Genomic DNA, 21216 nt, shown 5'->3' on the forward strand with positions numbered 1-21216 from the left:
TCTCCTTGTATGTATAATTTTGGTTTTAATTTAGAAATATTTCAAGCTTTGAGAATAGTAGAGAGTAATTTGACCAACATTCATTTACTAGTAAATGTTAGTTTCTCACTTCAGATTCTTTTTAAAAATTTAAATATTACAGGTAAAAATCAGGTCCCTTTAGAAGTTATTCCCAGAAATAATCACCATACTGAAGTATGTCTGCTTGCTACTGAATTGTTAATATTTTTATTGTTTACATATTTATCTGTAAAACATAGAGAGTGTGATTGCGTTTTTAACGTATTTACACAAATTATATCACACCGGTACTTTACAACTTTCATTTTACAGCCAACATTTATTTTTGAAAGCTTTTTATTGTGCAATCATTATAGACTCACAGAAAGTTGCAAAACTAGTACAGAGTGTCCTGTACCCTTCACCTAGCTTCCCTCAATGGTAACATCTTATATAACTATAGTACCATATCAAAACCAGGAAACTGACATGTGTAGGATATTGCTAATTAAACTAAAGACCATATTCAGATTTCATCAGTTTTTATATGCACTCACTTGTGTTGGCGTGTGTGTAGTTCTATGCAATTTTATTTCATGTATAGCTTTGGAGAGCCACAACTACCACCAAAATCCAGACCTGTTCCAACACCACCAAGGAACTCTGTTATATAACCCCTTTATAGTCACATCCACATCCTTTCCCTATCCCCTGGAAACCATTCATTTGTTTTTGATCTCTGTAATTCGTCTATTTTGAGAATGTTATATAAGTAGAATGACATAGAATGAATCTTTTGTGATTAGCTTTCACCAGTGTAGTGTCCTTAAGATCAACCCAGGTGCATGTAGCAATGGTTTGTTCTTTTTCTATTGTGTGGCTGTACCACAGTTTGTGTAACCATTCACCCATTAAATGACAGTTGGGTGTTTCCAGGCTTTAGCTGTCTGAATAAAACTGCTATGAACGTACAGATGTTTGTGTGAACATAAGTTTTCATTTCTCTGAAATGAATGCCTGTAAGTATGACATATGTGTGTGCTTGTGTATGCATGTAAATGTAGATTTAGTTTTATAGGAAGCTGCCAAACTCTTTGCCAATTTTAGTTGGTTGTATCATTTTACATTCGCACCATAATGTAGGAGAGATCCAGTTTCCTGTATCTTTGCCAGCATTTGTATTGCCATTCTTTTTATTTTAACCATGCTGAGCAGTAGTATCTCATTGTGGTCTTAGTTTGCATTTTATTCATGGCTAGAGATGCTGAGCATCTTTTCATGAGCCTGTTTTCTAACCATATATCCTCCTTGGTGAAATGCCTGTTCATGTATTTTGCCCATTTTCTAGTTGAGTTCTTTGTTTTTTACTGCAAAAGAGTGTACTTTTTACAGTCTTACCAACAGTGTATGAGAGAACTGTCCATTTCCCACATGCCTATTACCACTGGTAGGGTTAGAATTCTATAATTTTCCCAATCTGATGGATGATAGTATTTCATTTTGATTTACATTACCTTGATTACTAGTGAGATTTGACTTTTTGAATGTTTATTAGCCTCAGAACCCTTCTTCTGGGTATTTCCTTTTCATATTCTTTGTCTATTGTTCTGTTAGATTTTTTCTAGTAGATTATTCTTTTTATTGTTTATTAATATTCTTCATCTGTATAAAATTTTTTTCTCTAATTGATATTTTTCTTTATATTATTCTTACCTTCTTTGACTTGGTATTTAACTGGTATATTTTTTCTAACCCTTATTTTACAACTTTCTGTGTTTCTCTTAATCCACATAATCCGCCTCTTGTTTTTAGTTTAGAACGTCAACAACATCTAACTCTTACAGAGCACTTAAACTCTATGCCACTCTAATACTATGAAAGCATAAGATGTATAAATTATATTAACAGGTTCATCTAATAGTCCTATAAGGTGGGAATTACTATTGTACAGATTTTGAAATCGAAGCACACCCAAGTGGTGGAATCAGCATTCAGACTAGTCTGACTTCAGACACCATGTCCCTAACTACTATGTGAGAGTACCTACCTTCTTTGTAATTTAGTCAGCTTATTTTTATTGTTCTTACTGATATATTTGGACTTATTTCTAGTATCTAATTTTGTGTTTTCTGTTTCCAACCCCCTTTCTGGTTTTCCTTCCTCACATCTTCCTTCCTATTTTCCTGCCTTCCTTTACTGATTTGTGTTCAATTTCATTTCTCTATATTGGTTTGAAAGGTATACATTCTATTTTTGTTCTCCTGTTGATTACATTGATAGACTTTTTAACATGCATACTTATCTTAAAGTTTATCACTTTATCGAACTTCTTCTAGAACAGAATAGGGACCTTGCAATACTTTAAATCTGAATTACTTTCATCTGTGCATTTTTTCATTATTTCTAATTTTCAAATTATTCATTATTATTTTTTATAGTTAATACCTAACTTTATTTATCAATATATGTTTACCATTTTCTTTGCTCATCATTGATCTTCAAAGCCCACACCTTATTTCTGGGTAGTTTTCTTTTTTACTAAAGTATTTCCAAGGGTAGTTTCTTCAAAGGGAGCTTGAGAATAATAAATTCTTTTAGTCTTCACATGTCTAATTATGTTTTTATTCCTTCCTCCTCCTTAAATCTTAAAGGAGTATTTAATTTTTGGTTGAATAGTTATTTCTCTTTTTTAACCTCTTCACTGAGTCATTTTGTTTTGTTTTCAATCTCTATCTTTGTCTGTTCTAGAATTTCTATTTGGTTCTCTTGCAAGTTTTCCTGTTCTTTAAAAATAATGTCTTGCCCTGGCCAGTGTGCTCAGTGGTTAGAGTGTTGGCCCATGTACCGAAGGGGAGGCAACCAATCAATGTGTCTCTCTCACATCGATGTTTTTCTCTTTCTCCCTTCCCTTCTTCCCCTCCCTTACACTCTCTCTAAAAAAGTCAATGGAAAAAATATCTTTGGGTGAGGATTAAAAATAATAATAATGATAAATAATGGTTTATTCATGTCTGCTAATATCTCTTCCTTTTTATTGCTTATAAGTATAGACATGCAACGTAGACATACTTTAAATCCTCTTTCTTGGTGTTCACTATCTCCTTGTGGTGAGTTTGTCTGTAACTGGGGTTTTTGGTGGGAGCGCTTTGGTTCTCCTATGGCTGAGGCATGTGGATGCCGTAGTTGAGTTTGCACAGGTCACACACTATCAGGTTTTCCCTGGTTCAGAACAATTTTCCTGTAATGGTTTCAGTCCAGCCACGTGAACAGTGTGAATTTGGGCTGACCACTCATGTATGGCACAGACTTGGGGTTCTAATTTCTTGCAGGCAACCTCTCTTCTGCCTGAAGTTCCACCAGATGGCCAGCTTCCTTTTCATGTCTCTGAGATATGGGGTGGAGCTTTTCCATTCAGTGTTTCTTTATCAGGGTAGCCCTTTGTCACCCCAGCAAGAGCATGGGGTTCCCCTCCCACCCCCTACAGCACATACCTTCTTCCGATAACCCCTTCTTCCGAAACACTGCTGAGCTCTTTGGTTTCAGCTCCTACTGAGTTCCTATTCTGTTCCTGGAACCTGAGGTTTTGAACTTTAATTTTTCTTAAACTTTCTTTTTAAACATTTGCTTTAAACTTTAAACAGCATCTCAGTGTGTTTGGTATAAATGGACAGCTTACCATATTTGCTTAGGACACTTGGGTGACGGTTAGCTCTCTAAATGCTTGTGCTAGTGTGAAAGTGAGAGATTACTGGAAATGGGATTAAAACAGGAAACAGAATTAAAACCGGGTAGAAACTGCCAGAGTTCGCACAGTGAGGCTGTACGAACGTACACTGCCTGTCTAATCCTAGGTGCCGCTTCCTTGTCTCACCATTGCCAATATTCAGGGCTGTCGATGGTTTTACTCAGTCTTACGTTTGAACGTTTTAATTAACGTGTAAAGACATCTATTTTTTATGAACTGCACAAGGACTTGATGGGGTAACTGCAGAGGAGGCCTCCCTGCCTCCCTGACCTGCACGAGGTGCTGCCACAGCCGCCCTCAGTGGGACGTGCGTGAGGAGCACGAGGTGGCACTGAGCCTGCCACCTCCGCAGGCGCTGGACACACTCGGAGTCTGAAGTTTGCTTGGTGAACACGTGCACAGCTGGGCCGGCTCCCTGAATTCCCAGGAGATGAGCAGGTGCACTGTCCTTAGCGGAGGGAGAGCAGAAGCTGGGTCCCTATGTCCAGGCTGTCTGTGTCAGGGTCCCTGGCTTCCTGGTCCCACAGGCCGGGACATTTGTGAACCAAGTTGTTATCCTTTGCCCTAGAAATAGGCTCTCCATGCCTTGAAATTGATGCTTCCTGCTCTACATGTTTTCTTTTTGGGTGTTGACTTCACTTGAGTCTTCAGGCTCAGGGAAAGGTGACAGTTCTACCCTCCTGGCATTCTCTTGCTTTGGGAAGTAACTTGACGACAGGAGCTTCTGCCCCATGTACCTGGGTTTTGAGTTGATGTTGCCTCTTATAAAGAGACTTTTGGAATACTCAGGACTGTGTCAGTAAGAAATAGGCTGTGCTGGTAGTAGGAGGTCAGTAGGTCGTTACTGGAGGGTTCTGGATGACCACTTGATGGTACGGCGAAGGTGGGTGTGGGGAGAGGGTGGGACTAATGGCCTTCCTGTCGCCTTCCAGCCCTGAAGCCCAGCCTGTGTCCGGTCGCTTCACCTGCACTTGGGGCCATGGTGCTCCTTCTGACCATCTCTCTCTCATCTGAGGGCTGGGGTCTTGTGGGTGGGGGGTCTTGGTTTGTGGGGTCTTGGCTTTATCTCTAGGAGGGCCATTGTGTGTAGTCTCTTGTATTTTAATAAACGTTGTTTACCCCAGCCAGGCAGGAAAGAACTCAAATGTTCAATGATTCCAGGGATCAACTCTACACTTGACTTTGATAAACACATTATAAATGATCAGCTAAAATGAGGTTTGAGGATTTTCTGCAGCTTTTTGTGTGTGTTTGTTTCCTTAGAGACATGATGATGTAGTGGGAAGAGAAGGAGATTTGGAGTCAGACTGACCCGAATCCTCCTCCAAATCAGCTACATTCCAGCTGTGTGGCTTTGTAAAAGTTACTTAGCCTCACTCATCTTTCTTCATCCCCGTGAAATAGCGTTACTACCTACCCTGAAGGACTGCTGTGAGGATGTGTGGGGCTTTAAAAGACAAGCCTCATCTCATGACTCCCTGCTGAAAAATCCTTTAATGTCATCTTGTTATTTCTTTGGATCCATTTAAACTTTGCTTCGTGACTTACCAGATCCAGCTCTCCTCCCCAGCCTCCCCCACAGCTTTCTGCTCACTCTCAGTGTCAGCCAGGTGGCACTCGGCTCGTCCAACCCTCTCTGGCCCCCGAGCCTTGGAACATGCCCTTCCTCTGCCTGCAAGCTTTCACTCCTTCTCTTGGCTGGGCAGGTTCCTACTCATTCTTCAAGTCTCAACGTAGACATCACAGCTCCCCTGCAAGGCCTTCCAGCAACTCTGGCCCCACCTAGGTCAGTGGGGCCTCCCTGTCAGAAGCCCTCTTTTCATGTACAAATCTCTTGTCGAGCAGCACTCATGTCTCTGGAGATGCTGTTGTTTAGTATTTGCCTCCTCCAATAGATGAAGGAGGTCCATGAAGGCAGGAGCAGGGTCCCTCTTGCTTCTTCTACAAGCCATACCATTGAACACACTGCCAGCACTTAGTAAGTGCTTGAGAAATGTTTATCACATGACTGAAGGAAGAAGGAAGCAAGCACCTAGTTCAGTGCCTCACACCTAGTAGGTCCTCAATCAATATTGATTTCCTTTCACGTTAACCCCTTCCTCCCCCCATGAAAGTTGTTTGCCTTGGTCATGGATAATGGACAGCTCTTTGTAGCTGATTTGATGATGATGGCAATGTTTCCATGACAACCTCATCACTACTTCTCAATACTTGAATTTCAAAAATATAGCTGAAGATTTCAAAATAAAAAGGGAAAAGAATTCAACTGACGTCTTTCCCAGCAAAATAGGAAGAAACCAAGATTGTCGCCCAATTGCATTTTCATATGGGCTTTTATTTGTAAAGATCTCGCGTGTTGGTACTCGACTGTGACATAAAGTATACGGGTTAATACTTTGTTTCCCGCTGCCTTTATCTCTGCCATTAAAGAACAAGTGCATCATGGAAAAAGTGCTAAAAATAGAGCCTGCCTGGTTTATGGAGAAGGGCGTGTATGACAGGAATTAAGCAATTGTTTAGCTCGGGATGTCTGCAACCCCAAATCAGGCTTTCCTTTGTGACCAGAAAGTCATTCTCAGCCTCTTTAACGTCCAGCTCCCTCCTTTTCTTGAATATGCTTTTCCTGGTGGGGACTGAGTTTGTCTTCACTTTCTAGTCATAAAAACCCACATTGTTTCTAAACAGGAGGTTTTTGAAGCTGTACTTGGGAAAAGGGAAAGAGATGTACATATAGGTGCAGAGGGAGGGGTTGTGCCTGGAGTAAGGTGTTTAAAGGGTAAGATTTCTCTTGACCACAGAGAGAGGGTGTCTGAGGTAGTTGTAGATGATGGTGATGGAGGTGTTTGTGGCACGTGTCTGTGTCCTGAAATGATCAGCGGAGCCAGTTTGGTGGGTGAAGTGGTGAGTACCAGAGGCCACTCTCAAAGAGGAAATTCTCTTTGTGTGACTCTGGGTTCTTCTGCTGCCGTTATCCAGAGCGATAATGGCTGAAAGTCTACATGAGACCGTGATCTGGAGGCTGCTGGCTCCTCTGACCCTTGTTAGGGCCTGACCTGGCCGTGGTGGATTGGCCAGATCTTCAGCCCAGGGAGACATTAGAGTTTGCCCACAACTTTGCCCAGTGCTGCTCCCAGTTCCAGCCGACATCGTCTGCTTCCTGGAGCCCTGCAGCATCCCTGTAGCAGGCCTCCCCGTGCTTCCAGACTCTTCCTCTTCTGGTCCTTCTTCCACACTGACGCCTTCACACAGAGCAATGGTTATGAACCTCCCTTACTTCAAATTCTCGCCTTTGCTTAAAGGGCATATGAAGGCTTGCCTGCCCCCTCCCTTAGTTGAGCTTCATTTCTCAACTTTGGCCCTCTTGACGCCCCTAAAACACAACAACAAAAAGCATACAACACCAGGCTTCTCCCACACGAGCTTCTCCCACAATGAGCCCTTGCACTACCTCCCCAACATGCCCAAGTCCTGTACACACTGTCTGCCTGAGTTTTGCCTGTCCGTGGGCCATCCTTCAAGAGAGATCTTGACAATCATCTTACATTGAAGCCTTTCCTGACTACCTGAGTCCATTAATGGTCTCTTTTTCTCTGCTCTCAAAGTATTTTCATCCAGGCGTCTCTTAGCACTTGTTGCATTGTATTTTAGTAGTTTGTTTGCACATCTCTCTTCTGTTCTAAACTCTGGGATTTTTGGATCCTTGTGGGTAACTTTTGGTGTTTAAGAGTTCATGGTTGTTGTTATTAATGCACTTGAGAGTTCATAGAATTGATGGATCTCTGAAGCTAATTTATCTTTTTTTCTCAAATAAATGAACTTTATCAGATTTCTTTCTTCTCAGGATGTTTCAGTTCTGTCATTCTTGGTACCTGATCCTTGAGCAAGCCAAAGCCGTTCAGTAAAAAGGTTGTATTCCATGAGCTATTGCTGGAGCCTTCCTGATTCTCATCCAGAACCTTCTGAACCACTATTTTTCTTTACTTGCCCCAAATACTGGTGTTTGGATACTGCTTAACCATTTATAAGAAAAATGTATAGATTTATACATAGACATGCACATATCTATACCTGTTTTCTTATTTGACCTTCCCGGTACCTATCTGGTATAAATAGTATTGTCTTCATTTTTCAGGGGAGGAAATTGAGGCATGGAGACCTTGCCTTGCTCCAGATTGATTAGTTATGAAGCCAGGGTAGGCCTGCAAGAGCTGTATCTTGATTGACTTACTGTGTTTGCAACCCCCTCTCAAATGCTTCCCCCAGCCATCCCCTTTGTTTTCCGACACGTCCTCCCTTCTCCCACCTCCCCGTCTTACATCTACATGTGCACACATGTGTGTGGTTCACATTTTTTAAGCCACAGTTTGTTGTCTGGTGTGTGGGTAGTTGGTTCATCCATTCCAAATCTACTTTTGAAAGAAACGCCTACATTTGTGTAAGTCTGTTCAGGATAGTTTATGGTGCAGGATAGCATCGTGGTTTAGACTTGTGCTGTTCAGTACAGTGAGCTCTGACTGCATGCGACTAGTGAGCAATTGAGATGTGGCTGCTCTGACCTGAGGAGTAAGTTATGGTGTACACATTGGATTTCAAAGTTAGCACGCAAAAAGGAATGTAGAATATCTCACTAATTTATATATCGACTACGTGTTGAAGTGATAATATTTTGGACGTGTTGGGTTAAATTATTCGGTTAAGATATTGATAAAATTAATTTCATCTGTATCCTCTTACTCTTTTATGTGGCTACTAGAAAATTTGAAATTACATATGTGACTCATGTTTGTGGCTTGCATGATATCTCCATTGGTTAGTGCTTGTTTAGATTACGGGCTTTCAAATCAAATTTGGGTTTATCTCAGCGTCACCACTTAATTAGCTTTGTGGTTTTGGGCAACTTAGTCTCCCTAGAGTCATTTTTTCTTATCTGTAAAATAAACACCAGTATCTACTTCACATGGTTTTTATGAGGGTTCAATTATATTTTGCATATAAAGTGCTCAGCCCAGAACCTGGCATGGGAGCCTAGGGAGTTAAAAGCACAGGCGCTGGCATTAAACTTGACAAAGTTTTCAACACTGGCTGTACCACTTAAAACTTTTGTGGCCTTGGACAAGTTACATTACTTCCCCAAGCCTCAGTTTCCTCATTGTAAAATATGGATGATAATAGTATGTGCCTCATAGAATTGTGAGGATTAAATGTATGTAAAGGGCTTACTAGCTCAGGGTAGAGCATACAGTAAGCACTAATTAAATGATAACCCTATCATAATACCTGGGGAAGGGCATCTGCTGGAAACATTCATGATGTTAAGAATATATGTGGACTCTGGTTTTTATTTTTATTTCTTCATGACAGTGCATATCATTGGAACATGGCTTTAAGTTATAACATTCTTGTTTCTCATGGTTATTATAGTATTCTAAGAATATCCTTGATATTATAGTTTTGTATATTATTATTTGGGTCTTATTTTATAGCCTCCTCTTTGGCTTTATTTGTTCCGCCAGTCATTCATTTATTCAAGTGGCTTTTGTTAGGCACTTACTATGTGCCAGGCACTGTGCTAAGGACTGAGTGGTATGTGGTGGTGAGAAGACAAACACCCTGCTTCATGGAGCTTACAATCTAGTGGGAGCAACATCTCTACACAAGAGAAAAAACCCAGATACATGTATTATTATAATTCCTGATGAACGCTACGAAAGGAGCAGACCTGGTGATATGATAGAATGTAACAGAGGAAATAAGGTGGGAGGGAGTAGACAGGTGGCCAGGAAAAGCCTCTATGAGGAGATACGCCAAGACCTAAAGCTTGGTAAGAACCCATTCATGCAGGGGAGGGCCATTTTGAGCTGCTCCAAGGTGGGGGAAAGAGCTTTAGTTTTTGTGCAGAAAGCCAGTGGGGTGGCGTGGTTGGTGAGAGGGTGAAGTTGGAAAGATAGACAGGGGCTAGTAGGTCACAGCAGGAATGTAGATCTTATTTGAAGTCTTATTTGAAGTTCAATGTAATGAACTGGAGGGTTCTGATAAGGGAAGTGAATGATTGGCACAAATTGCTGTTTGGTAATGAATTTGAGGAAGGAGAGGTTGGGAAGCTGCAGCCACGCTACAGTGAGAGGGGAAGGCGTACCAGAATGAGTTGTAGAAGTAAAGTTGGAGAATAGTGCCAGGGTCCTGAGTTATATGTATTTCGTGGCACAAGCAACAGAAGTCCGTGATGGATTAGTTCTAGAGGTTTTCTTGGAGGGAGATCTGAGCTGCATACCTTTGTGGTACCAGAAGACAGTGGCATTAAGGTAGCCTTAGTGGCATTAAGGCTGCCTTAATACCACTCTCTCCTGGTACCACTAAGGTTGATGGAATGAAACGAGACGGCATCATGGGGTGGGGGATGTAAAGCACTTGAGGAAGGGGAGAAGGGTGAGTTCAGGGCCCAAGGGAGAAACTGGGTTTTGGTAGGCGGTGGGCTTTTCTCTATTGAAACAGGAGGGAGAGAGGTGGTTGAGAATGGAGGCCACCTTGTAGATTTGTGAACATTGGAAGACACAGAAATTTCTATCTGGTTCTGTTTTTTCCGTGATTCATAAGGCAAAAACACGAGGTAAGAGTGAGGTGTAGCAGAGAACAGGAGTTAAGAACTTATTATGACATATTATGGTCTCTGGTCCACGCTAGCAAAAACCACTTTCCATAGTGACTGTCACTTGACTCAAAAAAGTTTCAGGGTATTTGTGGTTTGGTCCTGCCTCTTTCTGAATGTATCCAGGTGTGGCTTGGGGTCTGGGGTAGTTATTCTTCAGGGAGATAGGCTCCAGCCAGTGTGGCTAGTTTGGGACTTGAATTGGGAAGTCCTGGAGAAGGTCCACATGGGAGATGCTGCCTTCACCAGAAGCCGGTTTCATAAGATGACAGGATGGCATGTTGCCATCATTCAGAGGTCCTATGCAAAAGCGGTAGTTAATCAAGAGCTGGTATACAATAGAAGAAAAACATTGAATTGGGAAATTTGGCTTGCATTTAAGGTGCTATTTTGTCATCTGCAATATGACGGTGAGCAAAACCATTTACCTTCTGGCTTTATTTCCAATTTGTAAACTAAGAAAAGTGCCAGCTTTCCCATCTCATGAGGTTGCATGAGACATGATGATGTATGTCACATGCCATGGAATGTAATTCAGGCTGTACAAATCGTGAAGATTTGAAGGCTTGGCCCTGGCAGCCTGGCTTGTACTCACAGCTCTCTGCTTACTCACTGCTGGTATGACTCAGGGTGAGTCAGTCTGCCTCTCTGGACTTCCATTTTCCCATCTGTAGAACCCTCTCACAGGGTGGTTATAAGGATGCAAACATACAATTGAGGACTTTGGAAATAAGAGTGCAGGAGAAATGTGATAGTCAACCTGATTTTCCTATTCTTGGTCCGGGGAGAAGCCCTAACTCTCTTTTCTTTCCAGAATCAATCTTAAGATGAATGTTCTTTGGCCTCATCAATAAGGGCCTGTAATGAGCATTTCCCATGGGCAGGGCCTGGGTCTGGGTGTTGTAGGGGGAGGCACAGTGAGAGGGTGAACAGTGACCTTCCTCTGGGTGAAGGAAGTAGTATCTGTATTTGGGGGACACACAGGCTGATGGGTGTATAGGACAGACACAGGCCCACTCTTAGAAAGTGCATTCTCGGTGGGCTGCCAGCTGGCTGCCTTTGGAAGCTTCCAGTGTACAACACTCGTCCAATTGAAGAAGCTAGAAGCACATGTTCATACTGATAAGTGACAGAAAGGAGGCGGGGGAGAGGACTGACTGTGCTGTGGTCACCTGGACCACAACACCAGGCCATGCGTCTCCATGTCTGGTGAGCTGTTTCCAGCAAAGCTTTGCAGTATCACTGAGCATCTACCATAAGACAAACTCCTTCTTGCTGGACACAAGGCCGGCACGCCATCTATAGTCCCTTTGGAGGACACTAGCCATTTTCCAGAGAATGATATGCTGAGTGACCCCGAGGAACCTTTCCCTCCCGAGGATGGCAGTCGCCGAGCTAGTCAGAGCAGCACTGTTATCTGTTGTCTGGTCTGAAGCCATTCCCACCCAGACTTCTGAGGAGGAAGGTGGGTCAGACTCAAGGGAATCTTTCTCATCAACGCATTAGTCATGTGTCACTGTGCTCTACAAAGGCTGTTGGAGTCAGTTAACTGGATGCAAAATATTCTTGGTCAGGGAATTGTTTTTTAAAGAATATTTTTTTTCTTAAACAATGAAGAGCCCACTCCATGGAATTTCCACCTTCTGTTTGCCATGGATAGTTGCTAAAGAGTTAACACAGGAATGAAATATATAGGATTTCAAGTCAGACCAGAAAAGCTTGGTCTTATGGGAATTATTCGTAGCCTTTAATATAAAGGTTTGGAAAGAGAATGTGTCACATTTACCTCCATCAAATATCCTAGCATCCAGGTCTGCTCCCAGAATGCAGATAACCTATGGTTTCAGTGTAAAAGGCTGCACTGCATCCCAGAGACAGGAAGAGAGGAACTTAATACCCGTCCCCAACATCCCTCCCTGTGTAACTCGCACCTCTGTTAACCCCCTTTCAACACACATTGTAGGAATAGCAGCAGGGAGAGAGTCTGCAGTCAACCTGGCATTTTGGGGAGTTATGGGGACACTATTGATCCAGGCCTCACTCAGGCAGGGCCTCAGAGTGTCCTGGGAAGCATCAGAATGGGAAATCCACCTAGAAATAATTGTGGATTATGTCAAACTGTCACAGGGACAGAAATTTTCTGTGAAAGGCCGTTTTCCTCCTGAGGGCTTGTTACCGAGAACCATGGGGCGCCAGGGGACTTTGGTGTGCAATCAGCAGGTGGCTGCCTCCTTGTGGATTCTTTTGAGTTCTTGTTGACTGTCATTCAGATTGTGTTTTGTAAACATACAATAACCCCCCTAAGTAACTCACCTCCCTTTCTCCTGCCCTTTCCTTAATTGAATGCCCAGGTCCCCTTCCTTACTTGTAATTTATCTGTATTCAGTTGGTTTTTAAAAAATTAGACTCCTCATTGTGAGATAACTGTAGGTTCACAAGCCGTTGTAAGAAATAATACAGAGAGATCCCATGTGCTCCTTATTCAGCTTCCCTGATAACAATTTCCTGCAAAACTGTAGTCTAATATCACAACCAAGATACTTACATTGGTAGAGTCAAGATATAGGACATTTCTATCACCCCGAGAATATCTCTTGTTGCCTCTTTGTAGCCACACCCTCTTCCTTTCTGCCCTTCCCCCTGCCCCTTACGCCCTTGGCAATCACTCATTTATTCTCTGTTTCTATAATTTTGTCATTTCAAGGATGTTATATAAAGTTTATATACATTTATAAACTGTTATATAAATTTCAATCTCCGGAGACTCATCCAGGTTGTTGAACGTATCAATAGTTTAAACCCTTTTAATTGCTGAGTAGCATTCTATGGTATGGATGTACCACAGTTTGTTTAACCATTTATTTGTTGAAGGATATCTGGGTTGTTTCCAGTTTTAGTTTAGTTAGGAATAAAGCTACTGTAAATATTCATGTGCAGGTTTTTGTGTGAGAACATGTTTTCATTTTTCTGGGATGAATGCCATGAGTGAAATTGGTGGGCCATGTGGTAGTTGTATATTTAGTTGTTTTATAAACAACAAAACTCTTTTTCTTTGGTGGCTGTACCACTTTATATTGCTCATAAACTAGATATGAATTATCTAGTTTATCTGCATTCTTATCGGCATTTATGCTGTCACAATTTTTTATTTTAGCCATTCTGATAGGTATGTAGTGATAGCTCATTGTAGTTTTAATTGGCATTTTCCTAATGACTAACGATGTTGAACATCATTTCATGGGTTAGTTGCCAACTGTATATCCTCTTGGGTGAAATATTCGTTCATGACTCTTCTTCATTTTCTCATTGGATTTTTTTTATTGTTAAGTTTTGAAATCATATATTGTAAATTATTTATTCTAGATACTTTTCTTTGCTGGATATGTGGTTTACAAATATTTTCTCCAAGTCATAGGTTGTCTTTTTATCCTCCTAACAGTCTTTTGCAGAGCAAACGTTTTACATTCTGATGCGGTCCAATTTATCAGTTTTTTCTTGTATGGATTGTGCTGAGAACACTCTGCCTAGTTCTAGATCCTGAGAAGTTTTCCTATTTTTTTTTCTAAAAGTTTTATAGTTTTACATTTAAGTTTTCAATCCATTTTGAGATAATTTTTATACAGGTTATGAGACTTATATTGAATCTCTCTCTCTCTCTCTCTCTCTCTCTCTCTCTCTTTTGCCTATGAATGTTCTTTCCTCCACAGAATTGCCACTGAATAGCTTTTTGCACCACAATAAAAAATCAGTCAAGCATATTTGTGTGGGTCTATTTCTGGGTTCTCTAGTCTTTTTAATTAATCTATGAGTCTATTCTTCTACCAATACCACACAGTCTTAATTACTGTAGCTATATATCAAGTCTTGAAATTGGCTAGACTGATTCCTTCCACTTTATTTTTCTTATTAAAAATTGTTTTTAGCTATTTCAATTCTTTTGCCATTCCATAGAAATTTTAGAATAATCTTGTGTATCTACAAAAACTATTGCTGGCATTTTGCTAGAAATTGTGCTAAACCTGTATGTCAATTTTAGCAACACAGCATGCCTCTTCATTTATTTATATCTTCTTTTTTTTTAATCCGCACCTGAGGATATTTTTTTCCATTGCTTCCCAGATTTCCAGAGAGAGTGAAAGGGAGGGAGGGAGAGAGGGGGAAAGAAACATTGATGTGAGACACACAGAACAGTTGCCTCCCCCATGAGCCTCAACTGGAGGTAGAGAGTGAACCTGCAACCCACGTATGTGCCCTTGACTGGGAATCAAACCTGCAACCCTTTTTTGCACAGGCTGACGCTCTAACCACTGACCCATGCCATCCAGGGCTATTTATATCTTCTTTGATCTCTTATCAGCATTTGGTTGTTTTTAGCATATAAGTCCTGTTTATATTTTGTTATATTTGCACCTAAGTGGCTTTTTATTATAGAGGCCTGGTACATGAAATTCGTGCACTCAGGAGGGTCCCTCAGCCCTGCCTGCACCCTCTCACAGTCCAGGAGCCCTTAGGGGATGTCCGACTGATGGCTTAGGCCTGCTCCCAGTGGGCCTAAGCTGTCAGTTGGACATCCTTAGCGCTGCTGTGGAGGCGGGAGAGGCTCCTGCCACTGCTGCTGCGCTCACCAGCCATGAACCTGGCTTCTGGCTGAGCGGTGCTCCCCCTGTGGGAGTGCACTGACCACCAGAGGGCTGCTCCTGCATTGAGCGTCTGCCCCCTGGTTGTCAGTGCGCATCATAGCAACTCATCGTTCTGCCATTCAGTTGATTTGCATATTAGCCTTTTATTATATAGGACTAGAGGCACAGTGCACAAAATTCGTGCATGGGGGGGGGTTGTCCCTCAGCCCGGCCTGCACCCTCTCCAATCTGGGACCCCCTCGGGGGATGTCCGACTGCCGGTTTAGGCCCGATCCCACAGGATCTTTAAACTGGCAGTCGGACATCCCTCTCACAATCTGGGACTGCTGGTTCCAAACGGCTCGCCTGCCTGCCTGCCTGATTGCCCCTAACAGCTTCTGTCTGCCAGCCTGATCTCCCCCTAACCACTCCCCTGCCAGCCTGATTGATGCCTAACTGCCCTCCCCTGCCGGCCTGGTCTCCCCCAACTGCCCTCCCCTGCTGGCCATCTTGTGGTGGCCATCTTGTGATGATGTTGTGTGAGGGCATCATGCGAGGGCCACCTAGGCATTTATTATATAGGATGGCATTCTATAATTTTGGTGCTCATTTTCTAGTATATAGAAATACAATGATTTGTATTTGATTATCTTGTGTTGTGTGACCTAGAAGTTTATATGTCAATTCCTTGGGGTATTCTACCACTATGTTATTTGGAAGTAGGGATACTTTTATTTCTTCCTTCTCAATCTTTATTTTTCTGCCTTATCACAGTGGCAGTACTATGTTGAAGAAAAGTAGTGAAAGCTGGTATCTTGCCTTGTTCTTGGTCTTAGGGGGAAAGCCTTTAGTCTTTCACCATTAAATAGGATGTTAGTTTTAGGGTGTTGTTTTTTTTGGTAGATGCTCTTTACCAAGTTTAAGAAGTTTATAGAAGAGCTCTGTGCACTGGTGGGAGGGGTAGGAACAATTCCCATACCCAAAGGTGCACACTGGGCACTTCGTTTTCTAGCTTTTATTTGTTTGTTTGTTTATTTATTTATTGTCACCTTTTAAGGCCTGGGACCAATTATAGTGGGAGCAGGGATATTCAGATTCTTTTATATTCACTAACAGGCCTTTAACCTCTGGATGAAAAAATAAGTTCCCGCGACATAAAAGGAAGTATCACCTAAAGTTTTATAAGAATTTGTAAGTGGCACAGAAGTGCAGCTGGGCTGGGGGTGGGGGTCCCTTCCAGCTTAGCCTAGTGTCTGGAAACATAGCTTTTTGTCTTTGGCTGCTGAAGTGAAACCCATTTGTGATACTCTTTTGGAACCAAGCTTCTCTAGACGTCTTCCTTCACTGACTCTGCTTCATTAAAGACCTGTCGTTTAGGGAAATGTAACCTCAGTGTGGAACGGCGTGGGTTTTAATCCAGCTGGAGCAGTTTGGGATCCTGGTTCTATCTTTCCTAGCTGCATGACCTTAAAGTTCATTTATTTACTTAAAGACAGTCCTGTAGTGCCTACTTTGGGCCAACTACCATGCGGGGTTTTGGGAATAAAGTAGTAAGTACCTTTCGTTGTCCTATTTTCTTCATTTTCTAGCCTTCAGCAAGTTCAGCTGGTTTTACTTCAAACATATGTCCAAAATTGGACTACTTTTCTTCATCACCCTGTCTTTTCCTCAGGGTGTTATAATAAGTTTCCTGACTCTGTTCTTCCCTCTAATCCGCTGCCTCAATTCATTATGCAGCAGCCAGGGTGATCTTTTATAAACACGCATCGGATTATTCTTTGGCTTAAAAGCCTCCGGTTATACTGACGTACTGAGAATAAAATCCAGGCCTCTCCATGACCCACCAGGTCTTGCATGGTTTGGTTTCTGCTTCCTCTCTGAACTCATCTAGCACCCTTCCCCGCTCATTTCGTGTGCTTCGGTCACATCAGACTTTTTTCTTTTCCCCAAAATACCCAGCTTGTCCTACTCTGGGTTCATGACACCAGTTATGCTCTCTGCCCGGGATAGTTTTTCCATATAAGTTTGAATGGCTGGTTCCTTGTTGTCATTTCAGATTTTAGTTCAAACACTCTCCCTCTCCTAATCCTCAAGTCACATTCCATCAAATCACTGGGTGTTCCATGCCGCTTCTTATTTAGCTCTTATCACAATTTGGAATTTCCTTGATTTGTCTACTAGCCCGAGCTCCATGAGAGCTGGAACCATGCTGTTTCCTTCATTACTGTATGTCCAGTGTCCAGAACAGTTCCTGGCACGGAACACTACATATTTGTTGAGTGAAGCTATTTCATTCTCTTGAGCCTCAGTTTCTCACTTGTCACATAGAATCGTAATTGGCTAATAAAATAAGGTTGTATTTAGAATGAAGTGAGATAATACATGTATGTTAAGTATTTATTACAATGTTTGGCACAGAGTAAGCTAAATAATAGTTTGCCGTTGTTTCATTGTGATTATTTATATTATAATGTTCACTTCCCTTCTCCCATACTCCTCTAGGATCTATTCTTGCACCCAATGACCCATCTGGAGCGTCATGATGATTTGTCAGTGACAGATGCTTGCCATTAAATCCTAACTTAGTTCTCTCTTGGTCGTGTTTTTCTGTACAGGTGCTGCAGCTGGGCTCAGACATCCTTCCCCAATACAAGCAAGAGGCACCAAAGACTCCCCCTCACATCATCTTACATTACTGTGTTTTTAAGACCACGTGGGATTGGATCATCTTGATTTTAACCTTCTACACAGCCATCTTGGTCCCTTACAATGTCTCCTTTAAAACCAGGCAGAACAATGTGGCCTGGCTGGTTGTGGATAGCATCGTGGACGTCATCTTTCTGGTGGACATTGTGTTGAATTTTCACACCACCTTTGTTGGCCCAGCTGGGGAGGTGATTTCCGACCCCAAACTCATCCGCATGAACTATCTGAAGACGTGGTTTGTGATTGACCTTCTGTCCTGTTTGCCATATGACGTCATCAACGCTTTTGAGAACGTGGACGAGGTTAGTGCCTTTATGGGTGATCCAGGGAAGATTGCTTTTGCTGATCAGATTCCACCACCCCTGGAGGGGAGAGAGAGTCAGGTACATCCCTCAAATCTCAGACCTTGTTGTCATGTCTTTAAAGTTGAATTAAATGTGGGTGGTGAACCGAAGAGTAATTAATGGGTGGGAACCAGCATGATGATGTCTGGAACAGAGGGAGCATGCTTGATAGCTATCCTCACCCACTGTTCTTGCCTTTGGAGGTTCAGGGGTTCTGCATGTCAGTGAATGGTGTGGAAGAGACCAAAGGCTTCCCTTTCACTCCATGTGGAGCGCATGCTATTGGCTCAAAGGTGGTGGGGCTGCAGAAACAGGCATGCGTTGCCACTGCATTGCTGAATCTCTCACTCTGTATGCATTTGCTGGATGTCTACTTATTGATTATGTTAAATACGGGGACTTTCTATCATCTGTCGCTGACCTTTGGCTGTTTCATTTTAATTAACTCCTAGCAACAAGGATGCTATTTTCTCCTAAGTTTGCTTGCTTATTTATTTATTTAATCTTGGAGGGGGAGGGGTAAGTGTGGGGAAGAAACGAGTTGCTTCTTTGCTAAACTGAGTTTTGGAGGTGACCAGTGGCATTCAGTTGTCCGTACTTTCCCTGGCCTAGATTTGCTGAGAGAGTCAGGCTGTAGCTAAGAGTAATGTTGTTACTAGATTACACTGCTATTGGATGGTTAGTCCTGCGGGCAATGGCAGGAAAAAGAAAAAAAAAAAGCCCTGCAAATGCGTTAGAATCAGGACATGGGTACACAGTCAGTGAATGGATGTCTGGGACATGTTGTAGCAGGAAAAGCCGCTGGGCTGGTTAAAGTGATTTCCTCCTTTGAAAAAGCAAGGATGTCAAGTCATTGCAAAGGAAAACATCAGATTCTTATCTAGTTTGTGTCCTACTGGAATGGTTCTTTCTTTTTCCTGCTCCTTGGTTGACACTCCAGATGGATTAAGATAAGGCAGTTCATCTGGCAAATCTTCAGCCCTAGGCAGCAGTGGACCCTCATGGCCTGAGACTACAGAGGGTCCCAGAGGTGTTTTCCTGGCTGGGCTGTTTGTTAGCTGGGTAGGTAGTTTAGTTTTCTGAGTAGAGGTCTTTTACCTCTTTAGTTAAGTTTATTCCTAGGTAGCTTAATTTTTTTGGTGCGATGGTAAATGGGATTGCTTTTTTAGTCTCTCTTTCTGCAAGTTCACTATTGGTGTATAGAAATGCCATAGATTTTTTGGCATTAATTCTGTATCCTGCTACATTGCCGAATTCTTTTATTAAGTCTAATAGTTTTTTGATGGAGTCTTTAGGGTTTTTTAGGTATAATATCATGTCATCTGCAAATAAGGACAGTTTTACTTCTTCTTTTCCAATTTGGATGCCTTTTATTTCTTCTTCTTCTCTAATTGCAATGGCTAATACTTCCAATACTATGTCGAACAGGAGTGGTGAGAGTGGGCATCCCTGTCTTGTTCCTGTTCTTAGGGGAAATGGTGTTAGTTTATGTCCATTGAGTATGATGTTGGCTTTGGGTTTGTCATATATGGCTTTTATTATGTTGAGGTATGATCCTTCTATTCCCACCTTGCTGAGAGTTTTTATCAAAAATGGGTGTTGAATTTTGTCAAACGCTTTTTCTGCATCAATTGAAATGACTATGTGGTTTTTTTCCTTCAATTTGTTTATGTAATGTATCACGTTTATTGATTTGCGGATATTGAACCATCCTTGCATCCCTGGGATAAATCCTACTTGGTCATGGTGTATGATCTTTCTGATGTACTGCTGGATCCGATTTGCTAAGATTTTGTTGAGGATTTTGGCATCTATGTTCATGAGGGATATTGGCCTGTAATTCTCTTTCATTGTGTTGTCTTTACCTGGTTTTGGTATTAGGGTGATGCTGGCTTCATAGAATGAGCTTGGAAGTGTTCCTTCCTCTTGGATTTTTTGTAGTAGTCTGAGGAGGATAGGTTTTAGTTCTTCCTTGAATGTTTGGTAAAACTCCCCTGTGAAGCCATCTGGTCCTGGGCTTTTGTTTGCTGGAAGCTTTTTGATGACTGCTTCAATTTCTTCCATAGTTATTGGCCTGTTGAGATTTTTAGATTCTTCCTGATTAAGTTTTGGAATGTTGTATTTTTCTAGAAATATGTCCATTTCTTCCAGGTTGTCTAGTTTGTTGGAGTAAAGTTGTTCATAGTATTTTTTAACAATCACTTGTATTTCTGTGGGGTCTGTTGTTATTTCGCCTCTATCATTTCTGATTTTATTTATTTGGGTCCTCTCTCTTTGCTTCTTGGTGAGCCTGGCTAGAGGTTTGTCAATCTTGTTTATCCTTTCAAAGAACCAGCTCTTGGTTTCATTGATTTTCTGTATTGTTTTTTTGGTCTCTATGTCTTTTATTTCTACTCTAATCTTTATTATCTCCTTCCTTCTGCTCACCCTGGGCTTTTCTTGTTGCTCTCTTTCTAATTCTTTGAGCTGTAGATTTAGATGATTTACTACCATTTTTTCTTGTTTGTTGAGGTAGGCCTGTAGAGCTATAAACTTCCCTCTCAGGACTGCTTTCATTGTGTCCCAAAGGTTTTGGATTGTTGTGTTTTCATTGTCATTAGTGTCCAGGATGTTTTTAATTTCTTCTTTGATCTCATTGGTAACCCAATCAATATTTAATAACATGCTATTCAGCTTCCAAGTGTTTGAGTATTTTGGGTTTTTTTTATTGTAGTTTATTTCTAATATTATGCCTTCGTGGTCTGAGAAGATGCTTTTTATGATTTCAATCTTCTTGAATTTGGGGAGACTTTGTTTGTGACCCAATATGTGGTCTATTTTTGAATATGTCCCATGAGCACTTGAGAAGAACGTATATTTTGTGGCGTTGGGGTGAAGTGTTCTGAAGATGTCTATTAAGTCCATCTGATCTAGTGAGTCATTTAGGATTGCTGTTTCTTTGCTGAGTTTTTGTTTAGCGGATTTATCCAGTGATGTCAGTGGTGTATTAAAGTCCCCTACTATGATTGTATTGTTGTCGATCTCTCTCTTGATATCTTCCAGGAGTTTTCTTATGTATGTGGGTGCTCCTGCATTGGGTGCATATATGTTTATCAGGGTTATATCTTCTTGTTGTATTGATCCCTTTAGTATTATGAAGTGGCCTTCCTTATCTCT

At 41.7% G+C, this 21216-nt stretch overlaps 1 protein-coding gene across 1 annotated transcript in view; it reads left to right on the forward strand.

The window, feature by feature from the left end:
* Window positions 1-21216, forward strand: part of KCNH1 (potassium voltage-gated channel subfamily H member 1) — a 259928-nt gene that overhangs the window by 43643 nt on the left and 195069 nt on the right. The window contains exon 6 of the mRNA XM_023754816.1: window positions 17626-18018. Coding sequence (XP_023610584.1) covers window positions 17626-18018 — 393 coding nt within the window. The remainder of the gene's footprint in view (window positions 1-17625; window positions 18019-21216) is intronic.

The sequence above is a fragment of the Myotis lucifugus genome, unplaced genomic scaffold (genome assembly GCF_000147115.1).
Source record: "Myotis lucifugus unplaced genomic scaffold, Myoluc2.0 scaffold_65, whole genome shotgun sequence".
Classification (NCBI taxonomy): domain Eukaryota; kingdom Metazoa; phylum Chordata; class Mammalia; order Chiroptera; family Vespertilionidae; genus Myotis; species Myotis lucifugus.